The sequence below is a fragment of the Varroa jacobsoni genome, unplaced genomic scaffold (assembly GCF_002532875.2).
Source record: "Varroa jacobsoni isolate VJ856 unplaced genomic scaffold, vjacob_1.0 scaffold_1310, whole genome shotgun sequence".
Taxonomy (NCBI): Eukaryota; Metazoa; Arthropoda; class Arachnida; order Mesostigmata; family Varroidae; genus Varroa; species Varroa jacobsoni.
The window spans coordinates 267329-294865 of NW_019214212.1; the positions used below are offsets into that span (position 1 = coordinate 267329).

At 41.4% G+C, this 27537-nt stretch overlaps 1 protein-coding gene and 1 long non-coding RNA gene across 5 annotated transcripts in view; one reads left to right on the plus strand and one right to left on the minus strand.

Annotated features, from left to right (window-relative positions):
* Window positions 1-27537, plus strand: part of Lrrk (Leucine-rich repeat kinase) — a 56573-nt gene that overhangs the window by 22833 nt on the left and 6203 nt on the right. For all 3 annotated transcript variants that reach the window (XM_086971783.1, XM_086971781.1, XM_086971782.1), the window contains 11 exons: window positions 927-1043; window positions 1215-1419; window positions 1815-1992; window positions 2654-2787; window positions 7003-7190; window positions 12526-12780; window positions 19656-19756; window positions 22405-22564; window positions 23045-23286; window positions 25143-25287; window positions 25593-25737. In XM_086971783.1, coding sequence (XP_086827909.1) covers window positions 927-1043; window positions 1215-1419; window positions 1815-1992; window positions 2654-2787; window positions 7003-7190; window positions 12526-12780; window positions 19656-19756; window positions 22405-22564; window positions 23045-23286; window positions 25143-25287; window positions 25593-25737 — 1870 coding nt within the window. The remainder of the gene's footprint in view (window positions 1-926; window positions 1044-1214; window positions 1420-1814; window positions 1993-2653; window positions 2788-7002; window positions 7191-12525; window positions 12781-19655; window positions 19757-22404; window positions 22565-23044; window positions 23287-25142; window positions 25288-25592; window positions 25738-27537) is intronic.
* LOC111268696 (uncharacterized) overlaps window positions 12911-27537 on the minus strand; it is a 29233-nt gene continuing 14606 nt past the window's right edge. For both annotated transcript variants that reach the window (XR_002685351.2, XR_015314348.1), the window contains exon 3: window positions 12911-14275. This is a non-coding gene — a long non-coding RNA (uncharacterized LOC111268696). The remainder of the gene's footprint in view (window positions 14276-27537) is intronic.

Here is a 27537-nt window from a genome sequence, read left to right on the forward strand (position 1 = left end):
AGGAATAATTGAATTTACGATGTGGACGGTCTTCGTTCGGTCTACACACATACTGGGTGTATGATAAACTACCCTGCAGAGTAACTAGACCCGGGTCTGGCGGATTATGGTCAGCGAAGGGAAGAACTATCCTGATAGATCTCTGAGCGACTGCGGACCTGCAACTATTTAATCTTGTAAATCTGAGGATGTGAAGTGGATTTTGTTGAAGCATCATACATCAAAGTAACGTTAGACGTAACATAGTTATTTTAAATAACGAGTACAAAAAGAAAACATCTGTCGGACTAAAAATATTTTCACCTGATTTTCCCTAATAGCACACACGGTACAGACAAAACCTGAAATGAGAAATTTGGGTGTCTAAAATGATCATCATAATTCTATTGGAATACTTTTCAACATAGGAATTTCAATAGGTAGTAGGGAGCGAAATCTCTAAGGTATCTTATGACGATATGCGATTGTTCGCGAGCACGAACCGAAATGAGCTTTCGTGAATGCATTTATTGGTACCTGGATTGTATGGTCACTTTCCTGTATTCATCACGATCCTTGTAGCTATTATACAGCTATGCGTGTTATCAAGTTCGAATTTGTATGCTTCAGCAGCACGAGCTCGTTTGGAGATGCCTATTGCTTGCTCTACGCCGGTAGGCTGCAGAAAACAGACCTAGATCGGTTTGGTCCTGGCAAATGTTCAGCAGCAGTCACGGTAGCACCACCATTTTCTAGGAATGAAAATGAGAGCAGGGAGAAAAATAGAGTGAAAAGGACTGAAGACGTGAAACGTCAGACCGGACGCAAGATAAAGCCCGTGCGCAGAATCCTGTTCCCAGTAGAACCTACTAATGCCAATGATTTATATGCAATCCATTGAATATCCTTGTTAACTAACCACAATTTATGTTCTGATCAATTTACAGGTATTCATTGATATGAGCGGACGTTACCTGATAAACCCCGATGACATTAAACGGGGTAAGATGCTTGGCAGAGGCGCGTTCGGGTTCGTGTTCCGAGCTTCCATGCGAACAAAACTAGTGAGTGTGAATCGGATGATTTATTTGCAGGAGAGTTTTACGACAGATTTCCGATGTAGATGAGTACGATTTCCAATTACATAGAACTAGTTAATTTACGCTGCGAGAATCTAGCCAAAATCTACCTAGGACATTGTCGCATCCTATCTTTCGGTTTCCGCTTCTTTATAGGGCTACACCGATGTTGCTCTCAAGATGCTACAGCCTGTTGACCCTGGTTTCGGAGCGCGCCATAGCGACAGTATGGCTTATAAGGCAGCTTCATCAAAGTGGGTTCGAGATCCTCTGCAGTATGCTGCTAAAGCCTATTATACAGCTCGACAGGAACTGCTTGTTCTCCAGGCACTGACCCATCCGTGCATCGTTCCGCTAATCGGTAATGTTCAGCATATTAAAGCTATAATCTAGGTTGTAATGTTTCATTTTGGGGCAGACATGTTCAATTTATGATGCCCTTGTAAACCGTTTAAGCATCGAGCGGCACGTTATGAGTCGTTTCGAAGGGACTAGTCCTGATTACCAACCAATCTTTTAGTATCAACAAAAATTCGTGTCTTTCTTGTAAATGGCAGATATTTTAAGTAGACATAGAGCTAATTATTAATTAGCGACATCGCGTTATCCATGACAGTATTGTCGATGTAGATTGTATAGTCACCTGTAGCCGTACTTGTATATTGGCAGCTGATCTTGAACTAAGCGAAATTCAGTTTACCAACATCTAAGAAAACCAAGAAGACAGGTGTTCTAGCAACCTCGTCCTGCTTGCAGGTGTCTGTCCACGTCCACTTGCTCTTGTCCTAGCCTTGGCCCCTCGTGGAGCGCTTGACGCGATTCTTCGCGAGTACCGTCGGTGCGGAGTACGGGTGGAAGCCTTCGCCCTAAGAACTACAGCGCTACAAGTAGCACGAGCCCTGGAGTACTTGCACCAGCAGAGAATAATTTACAGGTTTGTACGACTAGAACTTACTTCTATTAACGAACTTGCAGTAATCCCTAATAGCCACAGCATCATACCGCTACAAGATGGATATTCGTGTTCCAAATGTGTCTAACGCCCTTCGGGAATAACTCATGAAATATCTGCCACAATGAAGTAGGTATTTACTAAGCTAGCCGGGTAGTTTAATACAGCATTATCTAACATATTGACATTCTGGTTAGGTAATTTCTAATATCCTCAAAGTAACGTTTATATCCTGTGAGATCGAGCGAAAATGGTGTGGATTTTGTGCTTTCGACGTGCAAAACCAGCAAGTAGCGCAGCATATGCGCCAACCTTGCTCACGATTGATTATTATTAGCGCGAACATATTATAAAAACAAACCCTTAATATTAATATAATAGAAGAATAACATCAATTAAAGTTACTACCATAAAATTTGGCGCCCACGTTTGTTTAATTCACGCTTATCAAGCCTGTTGCATTGGCGATATTCGAGATGTGTTAACGGACTAATTATATTCATTCAACTCACTCTTAAAATTAATTTGATAATTAACACTACTAATTTGCAAGAAACACATGTTTATTTCAGAAGAGTGTATGATTTGTGCGCTTCGGCGAGGTATACTTACCTTGTTCTTTATCTTTTTTGGTGTACGTTAGGGATCTAAAGAGCGAAAATGTACTTGTTTGGACGTTTCCAACTCCGACTCAGCTGGAGGGCCCCGTCCGGGTGAAGCTTGCTGACTATGGAATATCGCGAGCCGCCCTTCCGACCGGAACAAAAGGGTTCGGGGGTAAGTTCTATTTAAAGGCGCCATATTGCAATGCAAGTTGCGGATCCTGTGACTCTAGATCGAACGCATCGCGCTAGAACTAGCGCATTCTAACATTGCCCGTTAGCGTTTTCGCTGCTAATTAACGACACACGTTAAAATATATCCTTCAAACCGCAAGTGAGCGTGCCCGTAAATGGCTAGTGATGGACGTCGTCCAGCTATCCGGACCGCTAATTAGCAAAACTCTCACAAGATTTCTATTTACCGTTCGTACCTCCGTAAATCTAAGTACAACGAGTGAAATTGCGTTTCCTTTTATGTGTTTCCTATACCAATATCGTATAGCATCTCGTTTACCGTAACAATGACTATTTCTTTAAATATCACCAGCGGTAAATGCGCGATCCGCTGTGATTTTTTGAGCAGATATTGTCGACGCAATGAGGGACAGCGGCACTGTAGTGGCGTCACGTAAATAGGACAGCTAGTTTTTCTAATAGAAACCGACGCAATTGAGATTTCTGATCACCACACTTCAAACGTGTGCAATACAGCTAAAACGAAGCTAATGTACACGGTGTGCAGTTCATCCACATTAGCTTGCTAGTACAATAGTCCATTCTGGTTAATGCGCTCGTATTTGGTTGATTCACTTCACTGAGAAGTAGAAAAGCGTCAGTGAAGTCATCATACCTTACGTGTGAGTTCGACTTGATTTTAATAACAGTATTATCTATTTTTATTCTATTAACATTCGGGTATTTCTTTGAGGCTGCAAACTTCACTACGCATTATGACGCGACACAACCCCAACGGTTACAGAAGTTGCTGGTCATATTACGAGTTTATCGACTGCTGTCTTGTTTCGACTACTAGAACTTGCTTGTCAGCTCTCACAAAGTACAAGTTAATACGGTGTTGCAAGATTTAGAAAACTACAAAAGTGACGTACTCACATAAAAAAAGTTTACGAATGGCCATTTAACAAACGCTTTCAGGGATAACAACCACCGACATAAACATTTCAAATGTTTATAACACGAATAAGGTTATATTTTATAACCCTTTTTTGACGTTGATGTTGTTTCTTTTTTCGTCTGGTACGTGAAATTCTGCACGCTGAAGGCAAAATAAGAACAAGGTTACTTAACGGCATATGAGAGCAACGAACCTTTTACTTGCGCTGTCAAAGGCCCTTATATCTAAAGCCCGAGGCGCACAATACTTGTAGGTTGGATGTTCGGACAGATCCCATGCCAGCTCCATTGACTACTTGTGTTCATAATACAAGGGGATGTTTTTTACTGGAAACTCGAAGTCAGTTAGTATGGACACACATACAGAAATTAAGCAACATAAATTATACCCGACTCGTGAAGTTGAAGCTGAATATGTGAAGGTAAAAACTAATATGTGAGGTGGTGCGGTCTTGCCTCTACTTTCGGCAGCGTTATGTCTCCTGACGGTTGTAGGGAAGTTAGCGTCAACTGTGAGCAGCCAGAAAGACCTGGTCAGGAGCACAATTCTTTAGTTCATCGACGGGGCATAATGAGCCAACTTGAGACAAACTTTGACGCCCCCTCTGGAAATTTACCCTGAAACAGAGGTTAGACGCATGGTAAACGTGGCGCAGATAAATTTGAGGTCAAATGCCGAACTTATTGACCTTCATGAATTTGTTTCTCCTCTCAGTGTGTAACCAGCCCAGGGGTAGGTTCGACCCGAGGGATTTTAAGTCCAAATAGTACATTCTGTGCGCTATTAAGGCTGTATGTAAATTTCAAGTAGCGTTGTTTTACAGTATAAAAATCTTTTGTCTCAACGAAAAAGGGGAAATACCACTGTACTATTGTCTTTGTTTGTTTACCCAGGCAGCATATTAAGATCATTAAAATGGTTCTCTACTTACTTTGGTTGAGCCTCAGAAATGGTATAGCGTTAGGGGTGCAAGACAAATTGTTGTAATTAGTACCTACTGTGTTGTGATGTCTATCAGAATACGAATGGCGAGGTTCGCTCGTGAGGTGGCAATAACTGCCAGGGCTTCGGTAAGTAGTAAAACCGAAAAAGAGGCCCAATTGTATTATAAGCACCTGTTCAGCTTTGTGTTAAAGCTGCTAACGAACTTTGCTATTGACTTCTTGTTTAAGGACGATGTTGCTTTAATCTACTGACGATATTAAGACTAAAGAAATAAAGCGGAGACGCCGAAGATGCGAACGTATAACGAAAATTCAACTGAAGCACCTCTTAATGAAGAAGGTGATACGTTGGTCGGAATGAGTGGGGGCTCTAGAAAATAAATAATAGAGTTAAGTACAGTTAGATACTCATTGAAAGAACGTATTTTTCTGTAGATTTTGCGAAGTTATTTACGCTAGGCGCAAAAATGTTTTCAGCGTCAACCCTTCGACCATACTGTTTCCGTTTAAAGTCGTTTAATGGTTAACGTATCTCCTCATGACGTTTCCTCTTTTTAGAACGTTATCATTTCAAAAATTGATCGCAGCCATTGTAGATGGGAAATGCTTAGCTGATATCGCTATATTTCATCATCTATTGGTAAAATGCTGGGGGGTCATTGGACCAACGGCTTGCTCTCTTCTCGAAGTTCACAAGTATAATACTAATAATGGAGCAGGTGTTCGCAATCTAAACATTTTCCAAAGCGTCCAATATTAACTTGACTGTATCTAAATGAACTAATTACTAACGATAGCTGTAAGATAATAGTATAAACTTTTTCTAACCTAGCTCTGAGTTTTTTTTTTTTATACCACAGTGTGTTTACATATCTGCGCTGGTCTTTCTTTCAAAGTGTTCTTAAACGAGGTACATCTGTCTCTTTTTTTCAAAGGACGTCTATTTTGTTTTCCCCTCGAGAAGGTTACAGCTTGACCGCAATGCGCTGAGCCAGACAGCTGGGTTGTAGGGCGAAAGAGACCATACAAATAGACGGAACGCTGCTTTTGATAGATTTAGCTTATTCTTCGCAAACTTTCTCATACGATTCCTTACATGATCTAAATAAATATTTTGGGTTTGTTAATTAACAATCCAGGATATCTGCGTCCGGCTGATGTCAGACCTTCGATAAATATTACAGGATTGGTTGTGCCCATAAATGAGCTTTATGCTTTCATTATCCTATTACGCCTGGGGCCGACATTTGCAGCGAGAGAAGTATTCCAGATAGAATTGTGCCATTTTTTTACAGTGTACCCGAATGGCTGGTGCTCGTTCTGTGGCTTTCTTATTACTGTTGCTGTTAATAACTTCATCTCAGTCTCACTACTTATAGTGAGGCACAAAGAACGGTGCGTTTTAGTGCGCGTTGTTTCCTTTTTGGGCGATGACGTCACGAATAGCTGGAGGGCATGGAACTACTACTAGTCACGCAGACAAACGCGTACAGGGACGTATGACTTAGCAGCTGGCGAATGGCGGATAGGAACTGCAAAAATAGCCTAGTGGTTCTCTGCCAAGCCGTACTACGATGGGACATGCGCCGGTCCAAACCTGGGCACTCGACGCCTGTGGTACGCAAGCAACGCTCACTAAGCGCCCACCAAGCGCACTGAAAAGAGCCGGCTTAACTAAGATTTTCTGGCGTGCGGCCAAAAGAAAATGACATTCAAGATGTGTTTCGTTATCAAAAAGCGAGTAAACTTCTTAACCGTGCACACGTTAAAAGCACCCAGGTCATAATAGGATTTTTGTATTTTTGGCGTCTGCGTATTATTTATTGCTTTCTATTCATTGTCATTATATTGTAACGAATTCCAACTTTTCTCAGAGTTATTATAGATATAGAAATATAGATATTATAGAGATATAGAAATGTGGAAATTCTGTAGTAGTATAATAAGAAAATCGCAAATGACCATTGCTACTGATTTTTTTGCACCTGACCTGAACTGAAGGTGGCCATTCTAAGAACACTTTTATTAGGGCGTTGATATTAGTTGTTCTTAGTGTATAAATGAGATAAGTACGACCAGAGCTAACATTCTGCGCCCGATGTTATTCACGAACGCGATGGACTCTCTATTTCTAATTTCTAAAAATCAGTCGAGCTCAACGCCGTTATTCTAATGCATGTGCTTATAGATCGATTGATTGTACAGTCTTGTAGCATGCTGCTGATGCTAAGTATAGAGAAGTGGCTTGTATACAAGTCTGTACGTGAGAAAATACCTGTAATTGGTGCCACCCTTTGTACCCGTACTTCAGGTACTGAAGGCTTTATGGCACCGGAAATTGTTCGCCACAATGGCGAAGAAGAGTACACCGAAAGAGTCGATTGCTTCTCATTCGGGATGTTTCTTTACGAACTTGTGGCTTTAAGGCCACCGTTTGAAGGCAGCGACTGCGTCAAGGATCACATCCTGGATGGAGGACGACCAATGTTAAGCCACCGGGTAAGTGACGAATTTGTTATGAGAAAACCGATCGTGCTAGTTTATTTCATTGTTGTTACCGCGATGAAGTGCTACCTGTTTTCATTGCTGCAGCTCCGTTCTTCAGTTTTTATGATTAGTATTTACTATTAAACAAACAGTTTTTATTGATTTTAAAATGCATTAACCATTCGTCAGCTTTACTGCCGATACGCCTTTCTTATTTAGATATAATTGTATTAGATACGATAGCTTGATTCGTGAACTTCATCCGACCCAATCACTATATAAAGTGGCGTGTTTTACATTTTTTAGTGCAGCATTTTCCACCGAGGACTCTATAACTGACAGCAGAGTTCGAAAGAGGCTTGCTAGGTTTAAAGGTAACATCTTAAACCTGGAAAATCGGTTGATGAGGCCCAACGAAAAACACGGTCGAAAGTTCGAAGAAAAACAGCCATCAAACAGCTTTGGAGTTTGTTGAGAAGCTCGGATGAGTATCTAATCTTGCCGGTTATCTAAATCTGTAAGCTTTAATCAGACTGAAAGGCACTGTGACTTCACAATTTGAGGCAAAAGCCCTATGCAGTACCGCTTCTCCTCACAGCCCCACAGCGTTTCGGCGACACAAAGCCGGCGTTACCGCAATGACAGGCTCCTACACAGAATTGTTACGGGTGACTGGAACTGGTATACCTTCGTCGGTATGAGGCAAAGGAATAGTCTGCATCAAGGGATACACCTGAACCCAGAGTTGAGCCAGATATCTCAATCCGGGAAAAACATAATTTGACCTCTATGGAACTGGAAGGGTTTTGCACACTGGAATATATGGAGAGATGTAAGGAGGTGGACAGGAACCTGTACACAGCTAGTCAACGAAATAAGACTTGTAGATAAAGATAAGTCATCCATCGGTAAAACTGCAAGCCACAGATTATAGAGGTCGCTGAGGTCGTCTTGTCAGAGCCTGAATAAAATATATCTGTGCCCATCGGATTATCCAGATCTCGCGTTAACGAAAAAATACTATATCAGGTTATTGCTAGAGGCAGTTTGTAACCAAACGTTTGGCATTGAAGATGGTTTCAAAAATTTCGTGAAAACAAAATTCTTGGATATCGAATCTGAACATTTTTAATAGATAGAATAAAAAGTGGTTGAAACGCTCGAGCAGGTCGTAAGAAGTGAGGGCGAATCCTACTAAATTAATTTGTTACTATAATTTGGGTAAAATGCTCTTTTTCATTAGTACAAAAGACGGATATTACTTATGCACCAACGTAACATACTGCAAACGCTAGCGGCCATAAAGTACAATAACTTCATACCTTAGTACTTGCTCATTAATTCATTATAATTAGTACCTCTATTTGAACTAGCTTTCGACTATGAAGTTGCGGCTTGCGGGTAATTACGTATTTTAATGACTTTTTTCTATTATCTTTCTTTCTAAAGAGCAGTGAGGGAAACAAGGAGTCAACTACAGCACAAACGGTCGACACACATATTCACTGGCCATGCGCCAATACGGGTAGCAGATTCGTTCTAGGCATACGAGTGGTTTTATACGAAACTCATAAGATTCACACATTTCTTTTTAATCAGTGTGCTCTTAGAACCCATTTATAAAGCTTGTGTGGGATCACGGGATGGGACCTAGTGGATTCATAACGAAAACAACTTAGCAAAATACCTTTCGGTACTGGGTTTGCATTCGCGTAAATAGGCATGCTATTACGCACGAGAAGAGCCAGCAAAGCCAATGTGTCGCCTGCTTAGTTTCTAAGCTCTAAATTACATGCTCCTAGTAGCAGGACCTTGGTGAATATTTGATATCCTCCCCGCTTCTTTTCTCTCTGCTGCGGTGCCTGTGCCCAGCGGGCGCGGAGAAGACCGTTGTGGGCGCTCCGCGAGAGTGGCCCGGAACGGGACTCCTGTTTGAGCAGCAGGGGGGCATCCAATAGAAACTGTGGTAGTAGCAGCACCACCACTACCAAAACATACATAGGGGTAAGTAAGATCCTATTCGTTTAAGTTTCTTTACCCGCACAATCCCAGACGCTCCTGTAACCCTGCTGGAGTGCCTCGCTTATGTAGCAGTTTAGTCCTTGAGGTCGGGCCGATGCACTCCGCTTACTCCCTCCACTTGTAGAAGAACTGCTAGCACGTCAGTGCGAAGCAGTTTGTCAGCCGGGAGAATTGAAGGCAAGTCGTAGGCTCTACGGGGAGTTTTTCAGGGCGTAACGGAGCTTGCTTGGTGGAAAGCGATTGATCTTCGCTGTGGGAACATCAGATAGTTCAAAGCGTTTTCTGCTTGTAGAACACGCACGAATTAGGTGACTACGACACCGAAGTAGCTCGTGATGATAATTACCTAATAGGAATCTTGCTTTTTTTGTGCTTACTAACTTGCGTGAGGTCCTCAGACTTTATGAAAATTGTTCGATGCAGACATCACATGGCGAACTTTACTGCATTGCTCAGGCTGAATACTCTGACTATTTCCATTTGAATTGTTTTATGAGTCAGGCACGCATGCCGGCTCTGTTATAGGAGTCTGCGTGATATGGCATTGACATGCTGTACATGGTGCATTATAAGGCTGGCGTTGTGATTTGACAGCTTTCAAAGTAGATCTTTTTTATGTGCCAGAGTGCGGACAGTTCAGCGGAATAAGGTAAACGTCCCTAAAGAGCTTTTGTTCACTTGGCGTGTGCAGTGCAAACGCTTTTTGTTTAAGCTAGCCTTTGGTTTAAGCCGCCGAGCTCAGGCACGCTCAGCTCGAGAGACTGAACGTCCTTTCGTTCAAACGTGGAACTCACTGATAGAGGTTGTCAGGTTCCTTCTCTAGAGGGAACTTTACCTTACAGGATTTACAGGTATGACCAAAAACAATCAAGGCCCAATAATTAGTTATATGGTTTACGTGATCTTTTTTGACTATCCACGTCAGTTTAATTAGTTGAGTGAAGAGACAAAATGGCAGATCATATTTATGTAGATTATATTAAAATAACATAGAACTAATTCTAGAAACAACGTAAATGATGTACACGTGTCTTTGCAATACCGACATGTCAGGATGCACCAGTGCGTCTATCTAGAGTGAGCCAGACGATTGCGCATAGCCGATGAGATAACACAAACATATTTGTGATTACACAGACGCATTTATATGGCCATGTAGATCTGTGGATTCAACCAGCAAAAATGGTGTATTTGCGCGCAATTTGGATGCACATTTTTTGGACTTCTGCAAAATTGTTTTCAAAGGTGCTTCCCTTTCATGAGTAATTCAATCCTACACCTTTGTTTTCTGGGGTTTGGTAGTAGTTCTGCACCCAGCGACCAAAAAAATGAGTTGGTAAGCTTTACGATAAAAGGCGAATGACGCAACGTTAGATCGCAGCACGCAGCAGTGTCACCGAACGCTCTACACGAAACCCGCGATTATCTATGCGCGTTGTTATGTATGTAGCGTCGTATCTTATACTGGTAGCACTGACGTTACGATGCAGTCATAGTCTGTTACTTTGTGCCAGCACAGCTACAGAAAAACGGTCAGACGCACCACGTTTCGAGGCGTTTTGGATTGTCTGGCTTTCCGGATTGGTCTCGGCATCCCTTTGCTAGATGCTTACCTAGCTGTGTAACACACTTGGGACGTGCGTTCCTGTGGTAGGCTGCTGTAAGCCTATGTATGTCTCGGACTCCCAATGTTCAGGAAAGAGGACAGAAGGCCGACCGACTACGCAGATAGCTCTGATGAGGGACGATGAGGTTAGAGCCACCAGTTACCCGCACAGAGTCGCTCATGACCTACCGATGCTGCTCGTTCCGCTTTTTGTAAACACTGGCGCTCGTAGTCGAGTCGCCTAACTACTAGGTCGCTGGTAGGAGCCATGTCTAAATCTAAATGAAGACAAGTTTGTTCATGTGGCAACGGTAGAGATTCTCAGCAAGCTTCGGTCTGCTGCATGTTGGCCAACAGCAGTATTCTCGCATTGCGCACATACCGGCGTAGTTTACCACAACACACATGTTACTTCAGGACTACGACGACGTTCGTAGGACTGGTAGGACACGTCTCGGAGACCGCGATCATCGGTGCTATGGTTGGAAGTTTAGACTTACGACAAGCGTGTACAAATATAGCCACGGCAGTCAGACCCACGGGTGGACAGGCAAAAAACAACCTAGCTAGGTGGGCAGGAGCACTTCTTCCTTTTGTATAGCATTGCCAACCATCTCTGTTTCGTTCCGCGCACACTCTGTTCCGACTGCTATGATAGAAGAGATAAAGGGGGACCGGCATCCATACACAGTGTATACACACCATTCTTTAAACTAATAACATTCAGGAGGAAGGTTTAATCTTACACCTCCAAACAGATAGTCAGAGGTATTCCAGTGGCTCCGAGCGGGTCATTTTCATAATGCTGTGCAGTTTCCTCTTTTTCATCCTTTCCTCTGGGGAAAATCGTGGCGTATGGTGTGTTTATGGGGATATGTCTACACGTGAGTCTGTACATGTAGAGGGTGTTCGTTAGACGAGGAAAAATATGTTATCATATTCCTTGAGGAAAGCAACGGGGTAAATTTCCGAGAGGCTGCCACTACTCCGCAGTTTCCGGCCAGATTCTCCAGAATTGACATTGTTTAGTCTGAAATTGAGTTTGAACTTACACGTTTAGATGCAAGCGTATGTCTCTCGTCAAGTTTGGCACAAGGAAAAAGCTAAAAGGGGACAGAATTTCATTTTGTAATATGTGATATGTTATAGTTACATATAGATTTGAGGCGTTTGTTTAAGCAACTTACATGCCAGCGCAGAGCCACCTAAAGTTACGGGTTAAATTGCTTGGCAGCTGCGTGTTGTTTGGATCCGGTTGGCCCCGAAGTTTTCGAGACTAGGTAAATGCTAGAAGTTCTTAGTTATGTAATCATAAGAATGTCATTAAGACTACTTAGTGATATGCTCGTTAAGACCTACATCTAATTTATTAATTCAAAATTATGAAACTCAGAGTCTTCTTTAGACAGCTTTCTTTTTCTAATATGGGTAATGCAAAATCGGCATGATTGAACCAGATACGTATTAGCTACTAGCAGTAATCTGGGCGATTGTGCGAGTGGTTTGTTAGCATCCGATAATCTCTATTTATTTATTATTATTAAAAAAAACTTCGTCTGTGAAAATGTAAAGCTTGATTTATTCGTTTAGTTTATCCGCTCGGGAGCAACATTTTTACCTTTGTGATCTTTGCTTCGATAGCGACATAACTACAGAGAGCAGCTATGCTAAATATCGTTGTGTTTCTTTTCAATTTTCGAAAATTTTGTAACTCGTTAGGAGGCGCTTTCTACCCCTGGGTACCAGTTGGACCTAATGACGAGGTCGTGGGCACAGCTACCAGCTGATCGACCTAGCGCGTCTCAGCTTGTCTCGATTGTAACAGCGCCCGAGTTCGGACACTTCCTCGATGCTGTATCGCTTAAGCACGATACGGTATCCGCGTGCGCCGTAGACAAAAGCCTTTGGATGGCGAGAGTGGACGGCAAGGCGCAGCTACTTACGAGCGATGGAGGCACCTGGGCACAACTTAAGGTTCGTCTAACAGTTAATAGCTACATACATGAAAAGAACCCATGTGGAAAATCTTTATGGATAGACCAGACATTGTCATGTTAGCAGATGTGACTAATAGTAACGTAGGTAAATAATACACTGTATGATATTTTAAGGAACTTGAGAGTAGCTTTATGAAATACATTTATTAGAGTAACGTCGAAAAGAAAAGCAAGTCCACTTTGAGCAGAATTTTAGATTGGTTAAAAATTTTGGCGTTTTTTCAATTCTTTTTACCCTATATCGTGTAAAATTATAATTTTACACGATATAGGGTAAAAAGAATTCTCACTATTACATCTTTTCGCGTTCGTAATGAAATCTAGAGAGGTTTCCACCGTTGTAGGCTTTGTCAATGTTACGAAACTTTGTTTCCATTGTATTTATCCGATAGAAGGCAACATGGCACTAGTCGTTATCCTTTATAGATATCGTGCTGTTTGTTAACAATAGAAGGCTATAAATAAACAATAAACGTAGAAGTTAAAGCAATAACTAAATCTGATTGCTGAGTGCTATAGCCCGATATTCAGATGAGACGTCCGCGACATAGAGCAGCTCCGTACCAACAACGCTTTTGTTATGTCGAGAACGTCTCTTTTAAATAACGTATTACAATACCAAACGGATTATAGTTACATATATATATATATATATACATTGTCGATACGTTATGTCTGTGCTCCCTGTGGGTTATTCTATACCATTTACAAATGAACTGAGTTAACGCCTGCACCGAACACCATCTATTCGTTCAACTAGTGCACATTGGTGATAACTGTAATTTATTTCTACAAGTAGAAAGGCGTCCATATCCACATTAGGCTATTTTACAAGTCGTTCGCCTACAAATGTATGCTGTATTGGGCATCGCCCTATATAAACACAGCAGTAAACATATTTTTTTGTTTGTGTAGTAGGATTTGTTATAACTATACGCTAAATGTGTAGATAAGCGATGTTCGTAAATACGATGTAAAACGCATTCGTGGGTTTGAACTAGGGTTTCGGTGCCATGTTGGTTGATCATTTTAAGGGAACTCATGTATTTTGCAGTTGTATAATATAGGCGTACATCAGTCCATGCAAGCCACTTTCGGCCGAATCCGCTGACAGTCCGATCGACCCATTGTAAGCTATTGATCCCGGCTATCCCAAATTCCCTATGAATATTTAGTTATCAAGGTGTTAAAGGAGAGAAAAGTGTATGGCCAGTTTTTGAAACTACCCGTTTGTGTAGCATGATAAATAGCGATATTTCGTACACGCATGTTGCGCATAGTCAAGAGCTGTGCATCAATAATCATATTCTCTACTTTGGACCTTTTTCTGTGTATTGTCTTGTGCTACTATTTCTTTTTTTGGGGATGTCAGGGGTTTCCTTAATCCAGAGAGCTTCATCCTGACTACGTGCTTCATCATTGCAGTCTCTCTATGTTGCCGCCGCTTGCATTGCCTCAGTCTGCAGTCCTTCCTGTATAAGCCGAAGAAAGAGGATGGGTTTGAGACAGCAGGGGAATAGTGGGGTGTAATGCCACTATGACAGTACTCAAGGAAAGGCTGCTAATGAAAGTTGGCTGTGGCCATGCATCGGCAGCGCAAATACTTTAGGCACGATAGAGCGAAGTTGATGCTTGGAACGGAACAAGCTTAGGTCACATTTGTAGGACAAAGCTGTACACTTACAGTATGCAAAAAAACAAGTACATGCGAACAGCGATCTTGCTGATAATAAATAATGCCACAGTTTCGCCGTTGCTGCGGCTTCAGTAGCTGTTATGGAGGCTATAGTGGTACCCTATAAGTCTTTGCAGCTTTGAACCGGGTTGGTTAACATTTTACTAAGTTAAACTTTACTGAGCACGCTTTACGTCGACGAAAGTTTCTCGTACGCTCCAAATGAAACAGAAGAAGTCCAAAGAAGCAATGAAGATACACAGAGATGATTTGCTGTGACCAAATGTTCCTGGTTCGATCCGACGTACATTCTTTATGGATCATAATGAGACCCATTTCATCGTTGTATCTTAGCGTCTGGTCGTTGTATATATATACATATGTTTTCCTAAAAAGCCCTTTGACAATAAGATTAGCCCAAGCTATTTTCATGCATTAAAGCATTTAAAGCTCTACGATTTTACTAATTGTTGAAAGTTTTGTAGTCAGTGTACAATCGGTGTGGCAATTCTTTAGAAACCCGCGGAAAGTGTCGAGTGCCCGGCCGATGGTTCAGGAGGTATTAGAACATGTCAGGCAGGAAGACACAGTAAGTCGTATTCGTTCCGTTACTTCGTAGGTTACTATGCATGCCATCGCCGAACCCAATAGCATCCTAGAACTTCGGACCTGCTATTGTTCCAGGAAAAAAGCCTTTTTGGATACTATTGTATTTATAATAACCTTGAGTTTCAGGATGGGTCATAATGGCAAAGACCTCTACTAAGGTCCAAATCAACTTATTTGTTTAGTTATTCAGATATATGCTGTAAAATACATGAAATCATAAAGACTTGACAAATTAGACTAGTACAGTTGTAATTATTGGTTAAAAAAAATCTGGTACGTTCGGAGAGATGATTAGAGGAGAGAGTTAGCCTATATATTATATTACGTACCTACTAAAGTCACTCCATTACAACAACGGCGGCATTACTTAAATATGCCTGTGCTAGTGGTGTTCACGTTGAAGATCTAAGCGCAACAAACTAATCTCTTTCTCACATCTTCATAGGGATATTGTTTATAACACGAAATGTAAACAATACGGTAAAATTTCTCAACTGATAAACCCAACGCGTTGTGGGCAGGCCTGGTTGCCGTACAAGCGTTTTTCTTCGCTCAAGACTCTTTGTGGACAAAAGGGCCTAAAGGAAAGAGTATCCGCGGCAGCTGGTTTGCGCAGAGCTTGTTACTTCATATTGCAGTTAGCAGCTTTCACTAATCTTGACAGTCGTAAGCTAGTTTCAATGTCGACAGTGTTTCTATATTAGTTGGTGGATTGTTAAGCAGGCGTTAATAGACGGGCAGAACAAAGCGGAAACCCCCCTCAAAATGACGGGCCCGGGATACCGTACCGTATCTGAGAAACCTCCCAGAGGCTTGTCGTATCTAAACAACTTTGGAGTCAGATAAACGTTTTTAAAAGTAACCAAAAGCACTAATAGCTAGCGTAGTGCACTGGGTTCCTTCTTCCCAATATCGGCATGTACAGTTGCGCTCATTGAATGGGTTGCTTGAATTCAAATGGTGGTCAGATTAGTGTTTTCGTAATATGACATAATCTGCTGGAAACCACTTAATTTGTTAAATTAGAAAATAATCCCATTCGATGCTTTTGAAGTCACCTTATGTCACTGGTGATAATGCATCGGTATTTTAATAGAAAGGTAAGCACGTATGTGTCCTGCTCTCAGTGGAAAAGAGCCTGTTGTTTCTCTCTTCTTCCACTTAATCTGTGCTTTCATGCGGGTCTTATTTGTGCTCTGCAAGCCTCTATGCGAGTTTCGATACCCCCAAGAAAGTGCTAAGCTGTGTGCATCAGCCTTCTAAACAACGGACCTGATTGCTCAAAACATTTCTGACAATTATTATAAAAGTCGGACTCTGTGGGTGGCTTGGCACGCAACGTACCCATCCATACCTGCGGCACTAGACTGCACCCTATTATTAGAAAACTAAAAGATCTTCAGAGTTTTGAATGTTCTTCATTCTCTGCAGTGTAAGCGCGTGTAACAAGCTTCTGTTCTTTCACGGCTGCGTTTGCCCAACGCCTCCGCCTTCACAGCTCTTACAGATTTTCCCTAGTGCATATTCCTGTTTGTCCCGTCTAGGAGTGCCTTCTTGCATGAAGTCGTAAGATGTTTTCCCCTGTGTTTTTTAACAGATCTACCAGCTGTCCGATATTTGCCTGGCCACTGATAATAAACCCCGGTTTGAAGGCTGATTAAAAAAAAGTGGGCTGCACAGTGGTATATTCGTCATTTCGTCTAAGGCAGTAATGAGAAATTTCACCACGATGCGCATACGATCGGCGAACGCCATTTTTTTTTTGTGTTACGTAGTCAGTAGTGACGTAACTGATAGTTACCTTAAAATTTGATTATCGACATTTCTAATGGGTTAGTAGCTTTATGATTATAGTTGCCTGAGCACAAACTGATTGAAAAATCGCCTAGTACCTTCCGCTTAGAAGCACGTTGCAGAATGCTTATTTGATGGTTCTGCCGTTTGTCCTATGAATGAGTCCTCTATAGATATATCTCAAGGGAACACGGTATCTTACGTTATTAGCGAAAGTGCAAATGAGGTACCTAATGCAGTACTGCGAGGAAGTTGTATCTCGGGTATCTGTAAGCGACTTATTATGAATTTTATGCTCTACATGTTGCTATCTGGAGTAGACAAATATAAATACTGTGCAAAATGTGTAATAACGTTTCTGTCGTGTTAATAATCACGATCTATACGGTGTGAGCAGACGCATTTTTCATGCAACAAAATTGGTCGATCTCAGCAGATAAATATCCAAAGCATTAAATAGGCAAATAGCAAGGAACGAATCCCTCACTCCAGCATTTAAGAAATAAAAATCTTGACCGCCGAAAAAATGATCAAGAAATACAAATTAACAGTGGACAAACGAGACGAAATCAGGTGCTTAAATAAGGCGAATTGAAGATTTACATGGCAGCCATGTAAATGTCCTGGGTTCGAGTACTACCTTACTGAAAGGCAATGCCGTTTCGTATTGGAACGTATTGAGCTGCTTCTCGCGAGGTGCAGTTCACGCTAATTTCAGCTCTGCAGAGTAAACGATGGCCTAACCTGCCAGTGCAGTGAAAGGTTATCGTTGAAATTATCCATTGAACTTCGAGAAGAAAGTGACGTGAATTTTTCTCGAGTAAGCCCAGTTCTTTTACTCGATAGATCTTCAACAAATAATACTTTTTCTAGCAAATAGCTCGCGGTAAAGGTAGGATCTGAAAAGACGAAGAGTACAAAATGTTTTTTTGTGGTACCCCCATGAAAACGCGATTGACTTTAGCTTCATACTTTCAGTATTTGTAAGGCCTTTTCTATGAGTGGCGAATTCAACGCAATATAACAGTATTTTTTGGAATGCGTTACATTAGTAACTAACATAAATATGTACATGCATGCACGTACTATAAGTGTGGCACGAAGTAGAAATATTTAAAGGTCCCTATTGAAATTAGCGTAATATTCTGTTTGCCACCGCTATTAATTCTAAGACAACACGATTGCTATTACGTCGTAGGCCATAGCATCCAGTTGCGATCTTAATGCTAACCTTGTGTATCCAAATACACAGTTCTACCTAATAGTCTATGAGGCTGAGCGCTACCATCTTGTACAGACAATTTTCTGCATTCGGACCCGTACGACTTCGCTCTTTGCAAATGAGGAGAAGTTACGTGGTTGCTACATCAGCTATGTTTTCCCAATTATCTTCCACTGATGCGAGTCATTTGCTCCATAGTCCTTTTTTTCCATTCGACCTTTGTTTTTTTTCGTTAGCATTGAAAATAGCGCAGAGTTACTTTTCCATCCCCCTAACCCCATACGACAGGGCACTAACACAGTGAAGTGGGCACGCGACTGCTTAGACAGCGTGGCTTCCCCGGAAAGGTCGACTCCGGTGCTCCGTCTTATCAAGAATCCATTTGATCAGCTATATACCTGAATGAAACTGGCAAAACAGCGATCCTACGACATAGCAAAGAGAAAGTATTAGCAACGACGTAAAATTTGAACTGGTGACGGAACACTAGATAGTTGCGCATCGACTGCTCTTCAATGCTCCTAACAGTATCATTTTTGGTAGAATTATTGACGGGTTCGTGAAATTAATCTATAAATGACTAGATACTGGAGAACGAATATCCCGCAGGAGTTTCTATTCTGGGATTTTTTTACCTCAAAGCGGAGTGATTGAACGGCTCGTTTGTTTAGATGTACGTGAGACCGGCCGCTGTAAGCCTGTCGGTATATGTTAAGACATATTGAGTATTTCTAGAGACTTAGAGAGGAGAAACTAGACAAGCGTTAGTGCGTCGATACAGCGTGAAAATAGCAAAACGACAAATGTCATACGAAGCGTTTCCAAAAAGCCGTTGAACGAGTCGTACTTGACAGACTCTATGCACTTTACAATAAAAACCAGTTGTCAGCTACAGTGTTTGCTAGCTAAGTTCGGAGTACTCTCCCTTTCTAGATCCTAACTTTATGCAGACAGACAATCAGCTGGCAAACCAGTTGGATACTAGCACGACATTTGATAACTGACAATAGCTTTTGTCGGCATCGTTGCGACAATAATATTTGCTAGCGGTTGGTACCTCTCACAGCCTGTGGGGCAAAGCTCATAGTTGACAACACCGGTCGCAGGCCCCCAGGCTGTACCGCTATGTTACACCCATGTGTGAAGTATCTAGCAGGCCGCAAAGCTTTCTTTACCTTCGTGTGTTCGCCAAATATTTTTTTGCTTGCGATTTTGCTTTTTGTAGAAGGGAGGATCACAAGTAATACATATGTTTCTAGAAAGTGAGAACTACTACCGCCTAAGCAGGAGACATTGTCGTTTTTATGGCCTGCTGATGCATAAATGGACGCTGCATGTACATCGACACATAACGAAATTTCGAAAAGCCCTAGGTTTTGCGATATTCTTGGCTCAAATGGCACGCTTAATGACTACCCTTAATTGGGTATTTATCGGTGATAATGGAACTGTTGTAATAATGCACGGGAAAGCTTCACTTCCGGATAGTTCACACGCGAAGTTATTTTATGCTTAAATGAGTCATCTTCCCTTTATGTTTGTATAATTACAGGTGATTCCGATTGAGGTTGATTGTCAGATATCATCGTTGTGCTACGATGGCCTTTCCAACGTTTGGTTAGGTGACAATCGCTCTCGAATTCATGTCGTTGAGTAAGTTGTGTGTTCGAAACGGACATTTTTTTTCTAAATAAACACAGCAGATTTAATATTACCTGATCACTTTTGTTTATTGTAATGGGTCACTTTTATAGAGCACTATGTGTCGGTACACATTTCGCGATAAAAAAAAAAACACTTTTTGAACAACTAGAAACACGTTGGTATCTGGCTGACACGCTCATTTTAACTGCGCATGCGCGGTGTGCATTTTTAGTAACACCGAAACGTAGCGAAAGTAATGAGATCTCAATTGTTTTTATTATAACCAATTCGTTTTAAAAGAGCTGTTTTTGATGATTCGAATTTTTTTTTCATATGTCTTATTTTTTTTAATATGCATATGTCTTAGTCATATGAAAAACACCAACATAAACTTACTACTGTAAGTAAGTGTTGGTGTTTTTCAAAAAAATAAAACTAAAATATACCGTCGGCAGAGACTAGACGAAGCCTGCGATTCGAACGCGCGCTTCTATATGAGTTCATTCGAATTATCCACATGTCGACCGAATTGCATAACATAGGCCAGCTTGCCATTACCGCGCAATATCTTGGCCGGCACCGATCAACATGCATTCCTAATAACAGATTTCTGTAGGGAACCACCACGGAGTGAAAAATGGTGTATTTTTTTTTATACTGGGCATTGCTTAAGCAGGGCAAGACGTTGATTGTTAGTGTCTCTGTGTAACCCAGTTGCATCGGGGTTGTTCATCGAAAAAAGCCTAACTAGCAAGGTCTGCTTAGCCTGCTTTACGACAACACTAGGCTACGTGCCGCGAAAGTGGTGAAGACTGACCTGCAAGAGTTTGGGTACCTTGTTTGTTCTTTGGATTTTGTGACAGCCTATTACCACGTCTTCCGTTTCGCGTCCATTAGCCAAGCGCTTAAAGCCTTTGCAAATAGGTAGCTTCTTGAAATTTAATAGAACAATTTTTTCAAAATTAAGCCCGCCAAATTTTTACTTGACACAAACTACTTCAGAGGTGTCAGTCGTGAACGATGGAAAAGACTACAGAACGGGCTAACATGACAGAACTGTATCATGTTAGTCCGTAACTAAGAAATTAGGCTTGTTTACGTCTAAGTTTAACTCAAGTTTCTCGTTACTATTATAACGCTGTTCCACGAAACAACTTTTCTCTACTAACCATTTCGGACATCGAATAGGCCTTAAAAAATAAAATATACATTTTATTTAGTAAAAAATGGTTGTCAATGCTGGATATTGTGCTCTTTTAGCATTCGTAGCCGCAGACTCAGCTTTTATCGACCGCATCAATCAATGTGATAGATGTACGCAAATGCAAGAAGACGAAAAATAGAGCGGAAGCTGACCAGAGTTGGCATTAGTAGTTCATTTTTTTTCTAATGAAAGCAAAATGATAGCTAAAATTATTTTTATTTATTCCTTTTATTGATTTACATACACTTTTATCCAGACCGAACTGTATGATTCTTTCCATGTTTCGAGGTTTAGGTCCGGTATATCGCCCTAAAACACTTTACCAAGCGGTTGGCTCCCAGCTATATAATTCTACTCAATTCGAGCCCTTGACTTTCGTTCAGGTACTTCCGATGTATTGCAAACGTATTCAAATAATTATTGTATTATTATCCCATGAGCAATCTAGAATAATTGAAAAAAGCTTTCAGTAATAACCTTCTATAAGATCCAATCACGAGTCATCGATTTTCTGATTATAGAACGGTTTTCGATGCTGACACTTTGTGGAAGCTGCCCACCGCATCCCACATTGCCCAACTCAGCACTTCATAAATATGTATTATATATAGATACTCATAGTTTGGCTGTCATAAAGTTGAATCTGACAATATTGTACGATCTTGTCATGTAATAGAATATTATCAATTAATAGGAAGATAAAATGTATCAATAACAGAACGAGAATTTAGGCGTCAGGCAACAAACTCTACCGAAAGTGGCTCGAGCAATCTGACTCAAGTTAAAAGTTCCGTGCTTAAGCATCGGGTTAAACGATTTGGTTTGTATGACAGAACTTGTTACGTCGCAACTTTATAGCTACCCGATCGACCAGCTGAACTAGTTGTTATAGGAACCAGCAAAGATTATTTCGAAAAAGTCTAAAATCTCATGGCGTAAAGGCTTGCCGGTGCCAATTTAAAAATGCAAGACAATAGGAAGCAGCTATCATTATCCTGACGGCGTCCTGTCTCCCAGCGCCGCTCATGTTATTCAAGGCAAAACAGCTAGGATAATTCTTTCTGTCCTAACTTGCACAACCCCTTTCTTGTCATATTACAATATCGAACACCTCTTTTGATCAGCAACTGGGCTCCCTGGAGCGCGTAACGTGCGTCAGCTGCCAAGTTTGATTCGAGCGAGAGCCACTGGGTGAGACGCCCCTTTGAAAGTTGGATACTTCGTGTCGAATCGGCTTCCTGCTACCTCGCAAAGCCTTCGTTTTGTTTCTAGATAAAAGTTTCTAAATAATATACCTAATTTTGTTGATAATATTATACAGAATACGAGCCCAGTCATATACTTGTACACGACAGGTTAATTGCTAATTATTCTATGAATGCTAATTATACTAAGCATTTATTTAATATATTTAGTAATAATATGTGTTGCTATTCCTTAACATTCCTCGTAGGGCCCACACATACCAGCGCACCCGTGTCCTCGAGGTGGCCTGTGATTCTGCGGTAGCACAGATCTCGCTTCATCAGATCTCTCGAAAGGCGGAGAGGTCAAAAAAGGGGAACGAGCATGTGAACGTGATGCTTTCTGCCGTTGTCACCGAGAAGAGACAGGTACGATAATAACAATAATACCACCATCTATTTCCTACTAGCTCTACTACAATGGCAGCAGTTGCAGCAAACGCGGCTACATCAGCAACTTAGACCACAAAGGTAAACAAGCTCAGTGCAACAACCACCCCCCACCCACATCCCAGCCCAGACCCACTGAATGGCCCTGAATGGCCCATGAGCCTATGCAAACGGTTTGGGAGCAGCGTCTTTTATTATTTTTAGTATTATGACTTCTATTATGTGGTTAACATAAGGCACAGGCTAAGTGCCCCTGCGAGCTCGCGTCAGTATGAACTTAAAGGCGCGAACTAATGAGGCGTGCATCTCTAGCACTGTCTAAAACAGATCATTTGAATCCGGAATAGTGCAATAGTAAACGCATCAAAATTGTGAACCGGTGTCTGCAGCGGTGGCAACGTTTGATGCATGCATGCATAAGGGATAGCGGTGATTTTTTCAATTTTTTTTTGCTACTAGGTGTGGTGGACGTGCATTCGATCGTGCGAAATTCGCTCTCCGTATAAAAAGCCCGCGTGTATCGGGATGAAGATGGCCGCAAGCGACGATGTCGATGATAACGATGAAGAGAGCCAAGGCGATGAATGCCGGCTTGAAAGTAGTACATACACGGGTGGACAAACAAACTTCACTTTTGACGAGATTGAAAAACTTGGCCCAGTATTGAACACCAAGTTTGTGGAAACAAGCGATCCCGATGTGTGAGTATTAGCGATAGTTAACTTTTTAAAGAATTACTCATGACAAAAAGGTAAAAACTCAGACAGTGCGAGCTAGATATGATCCAACAACAGTTAGATCGATCCTAGCTTTACTAAATGGTATATATAATAAAACGTCAATTGAAGATAATTGCATAAGAGAAAATTATTGGAACAGGAAAGTATTGCTAGCGAAAAAAAAACTTTGTTACAAGTCTATATATATATATATATATCCCGCTGCAGCATCTATCTTTATGTGTGTGTCATTTAAAAGTAGAGAAGATGTGTTAAAGTTGTTGTTGGAACGCCTTTTTGTAGACCTAAAACAGAGTGTGGTTAAGATGAATGCAATAATTTGTTACCTCATATAATTTTGTTACGATAAGGGTACAAACGCTGTCCAAGTCCGTCGAAGAGTTGTACTACGCTGCCTATTATAGCCAGGACGCATAATTGAACCAAAAAAAAAAAAGTGTTGCGCACATAATTGCTATATGTGCCTGTGAGCTTTACATTTTTACCTAAGGCACTTGCGAAATTTTATCACGTGACTTATGACATACTTCTGTAGTCAGTAAGTGAGAAAAAAGATGTCCGTGTTAAAGTTGAAGTCTACCTTTCTCAGAGCAAAGTATATGATCAGGAGTGATGTTGTTTATCGACAATTTCATGAGCTAGTAGATAGCTAACGTTACAAGCACAACCCAGTGAAAAGTGTTTCAGCTGGCCAAACTTTGTCCCAGCTGTTGTTTTTGTCTAGACTTGCCATTCTGTTCCTCCACGAGATTACACAACGGCAATTCGGCCATCTTGTTTGCCAGCCTAGTCGTCATCGCCTTATTCCGCTCGGTGATATTATCTTATGAATATGCTTGTTTGCATCCGGCGGAAGCGCCCATAAGACGATCGTTGATAAGAAGTAAGAGACCGTTGGACGAAGAGGTAGAGACGTTCCCGTCCGTACCGCATATACCTGTTTAGACATACAAGGGATTGATCAATGATGCTGACAAGCAATAGAATAGAAGAAATGTAAGATTAACTCTTACTAAGCAACTGCTCACCCTACCAGAGACGAAGCGGCTTTGGCGACAGTCGATGAGAAAAGCTGAGCAAAAGATAGATATATGTACAGCCGGGTCAGCCGAAAGCTGCTTGAAGGATTTAAGGAGTGGGAATGATTGACATGAAGCTAGGCGCCATCATCCAAGGATTTCAGCCTACTGCTGTTACTACGAGTGCTACAAGACAGCAGACGCTTCGAGGATTACAGCCACATTACACGAGCGCCATGTTGGTCCACAGATCGTCAGCTTCGCGTGCAACGACCGTAATGGAAAACGAAACGATTTCTGCAAATTTTACGTCTATTCATATAGGCGCGGTAATGTACCGCGTGCGAGCACCCGTTAGTCTCAGACGTACATACGCTCTCCTTTGTTAGGCTACCATATCATGATCAGGTTCGAGCTCACTGCCGCGCCCGTCGCCAACAGAGAAGGGCAGTACTGCATGCTGTGAAGTGAAACCTAAAAGCTTCAGATGGTTGAAGAGAATCCAGTACAATTAACGAACCATTAGTGGTATAGTTGGCTTGAGCCACTAGTCGCAGCTCGTATTTGCTAAATAAATATACCAGTTAAGTAATGAGCAGGTGCAGGGCAAACGAGAGCTCTGCATTCGGCTCTGCAGCGTCAGGTGCTCAGTTTTAGTTTATCCACTTCGGTTGACACTTTTTTATGTACAGGCACTCGAACTTGAAATTTCGGTGCTTTGGCCTATGCAATTGTTGTAACGACGTTCTGCCATATAAGATATCAAACATTCGACCGCTGCATTGTAACGTCTTTCAGGATTGATTTGTGGTGTGGCTGCGAAGGGGGCTCTGTTGCTGTTGTTCGATTCCGCGATCTTCGCCCAATGCAACGATGGTCATTGTCGCACACGGTCACCGGCAGTGACGTGGCCGCCATTGAAACAGCTCCGGGTTTGCCTGACGTACGTAGTGCTCTCTACTGGAATCGATTTGTTAACTATTTCACGACACAGTAAAACGTAGTGCAGAACTATGGCTAGAAGAAATGTACCCGAAAATGCTAGGGCACTATATTGGTCACCATAATTAACAACTGGTGATACAAATCAATAACAGCGGTGTCGAGAGCTCAGTTCTTTATTCTAAAGATTAACGAGTTCGTCGAAATTTCAAAAAGTGCTCGAAATATCTTTTCGTGCATCTGAAGTGAACGGATTAGGAAAACATATGGGTTTCTTATATGGAATTATGTTTGTCGCGGTTACAGGTGGTCTGGTCGTATACGCGTCCTGGCAGCCTCATCCACCAATGGGATTGCCGAACTCGTCAAAAAAGCCATAAACTTGATTGTTCCAAGTTGATTCCGTGTTCCGAGAGCATTGTCTCGATTGGACTCGAGGAAGATATACGACGTAAGTACTTGTTTAGTATCTTTGCAGGCATAGCTAGCTCAGTGTAACGCAGTAATCTAATTAATACTTAATAGTTATATTCTGCCTGCAATTTGTATGATTCAAATTTGACTGGCAACCACTTTGTATATTTGGTCGAGTTGAATTTGGTCCATGCAAAGAAGCGTACCATTTTCTTCTGAATGGCGCGCTTCTTTGCGCTGAACGTATGGCTACTTAAGTTCACGATCTCAAGCTACGTACCCATGAAGTTAATGAAACGAGCGTTTTGTTACTTTTGAAGGTGAAATCGCAGTGATTCGACACAATTTCAGTGAAAAAACAATCTCTCACTCCTGTTCAAAGTTATTTGTTTTTCTGTATATACTTACAGTACAAACTGAAAGGTCAGATTAGACACGTTAATTTTCGACGTAGGTGACATCTGTCAAATCGAGACTTCGAAAATGGAAAATCCTATTTTTCATTGCTTGTATTCCTTAACGGTGTTTCTATTCCATCGTTGCTTCTGATCCACTGTTTAGCATTCTGCTTCTACTGCGCACTAGCGTAACAACGATGGGTGACGACGGAAACTATTATATGTCAGAGATATACGTTTATTAGATCTTCCGAGTTTAGAACAGTTAAAAAATGGAATCGCATGCATATATGGTGCTCCAGCCATCCAAAGCTTAAATAGGAAAAAAGATGTGTGCGTGAAGCCGAAGTCACGTAATACGGGGAATCTGTATATCATCGCACGACAGAACATTTCCAGTACTCGCCGTAATTAGCGGCACTGCATCGCACAAAATGCCGAGAATGATTCTGGTGTAGTCTGATTTAATTTACGGATTAGACAACACTCGTTTCTCGTATTGTTTGTTGATCTTTGACTTTTACCTTTAAAAAATTCTGCATGTTGTCCAACGAATGTAAGCAACATTGCCGTCCAAAAGACGACTGGGTAAAAATTTGGATTTACACTATTCAACACCATAGATCTGTGAAGGTACCTAACAATGCTATTCAGCCTGGGTAAGCATTGAAGCTCAATCTTTTCCGGGGAATAACATTTCTATTCTATACCATAACTTGTATCATTATTTACAGCCCCATTACTAATAGGACATATTTTTGTCTAGCACGATAAAAATATTTATTAACATATTTTTTGAGGTTATTATCTCACATAAAAGGGTCTCAGTTAAAATGTAACACATGTTACTAGCAGAATTAAAGCGCTTTTACTTGTCACGTACACCTGGATAGCATTCGAAGAATAAAGCTTTTGCCCGCTTCTACCATTTCTCGGTTATGTGCGAGCAGCATCATCGCGTGTGTACAGCGTCTAGAAGGGGCCGTCTTTTTCGTCCACAGTAACCACGCCCCTTCAAAGCAAACATTTATGTGAGGCAGCTACTTACTGCAATCATGTCACGCCACACGCTGAAAGAACGGCGCCTTTATGGGACCAAATGATCATAATGATAACCCTGAAGAGTGCTTCTGAGTATGACGGTGCTGTGCTAACTTCTTTCTCATTACCCTTAACGGCTTATTCCATATACAGCCACAGAGTATTTATAATTTGTACATCGCCCGCAGGATTAGCATGAAGTTGCAGGAAAAAAATGCCCAAATCTCCTCGATAGAAATATAGATATTAGAATAGAGAATAATAGTCAACTCGGTGCCTTTGTCTGCACTTTATAAAGGTTCAAATGCAGACGCTTTCCAAGGTTCTGACCTTCTGCCTAGCAAAGGAATTCAACTCAGGAGTACATGTGTCAACAGGACATTGTAAGCCTTAATGTT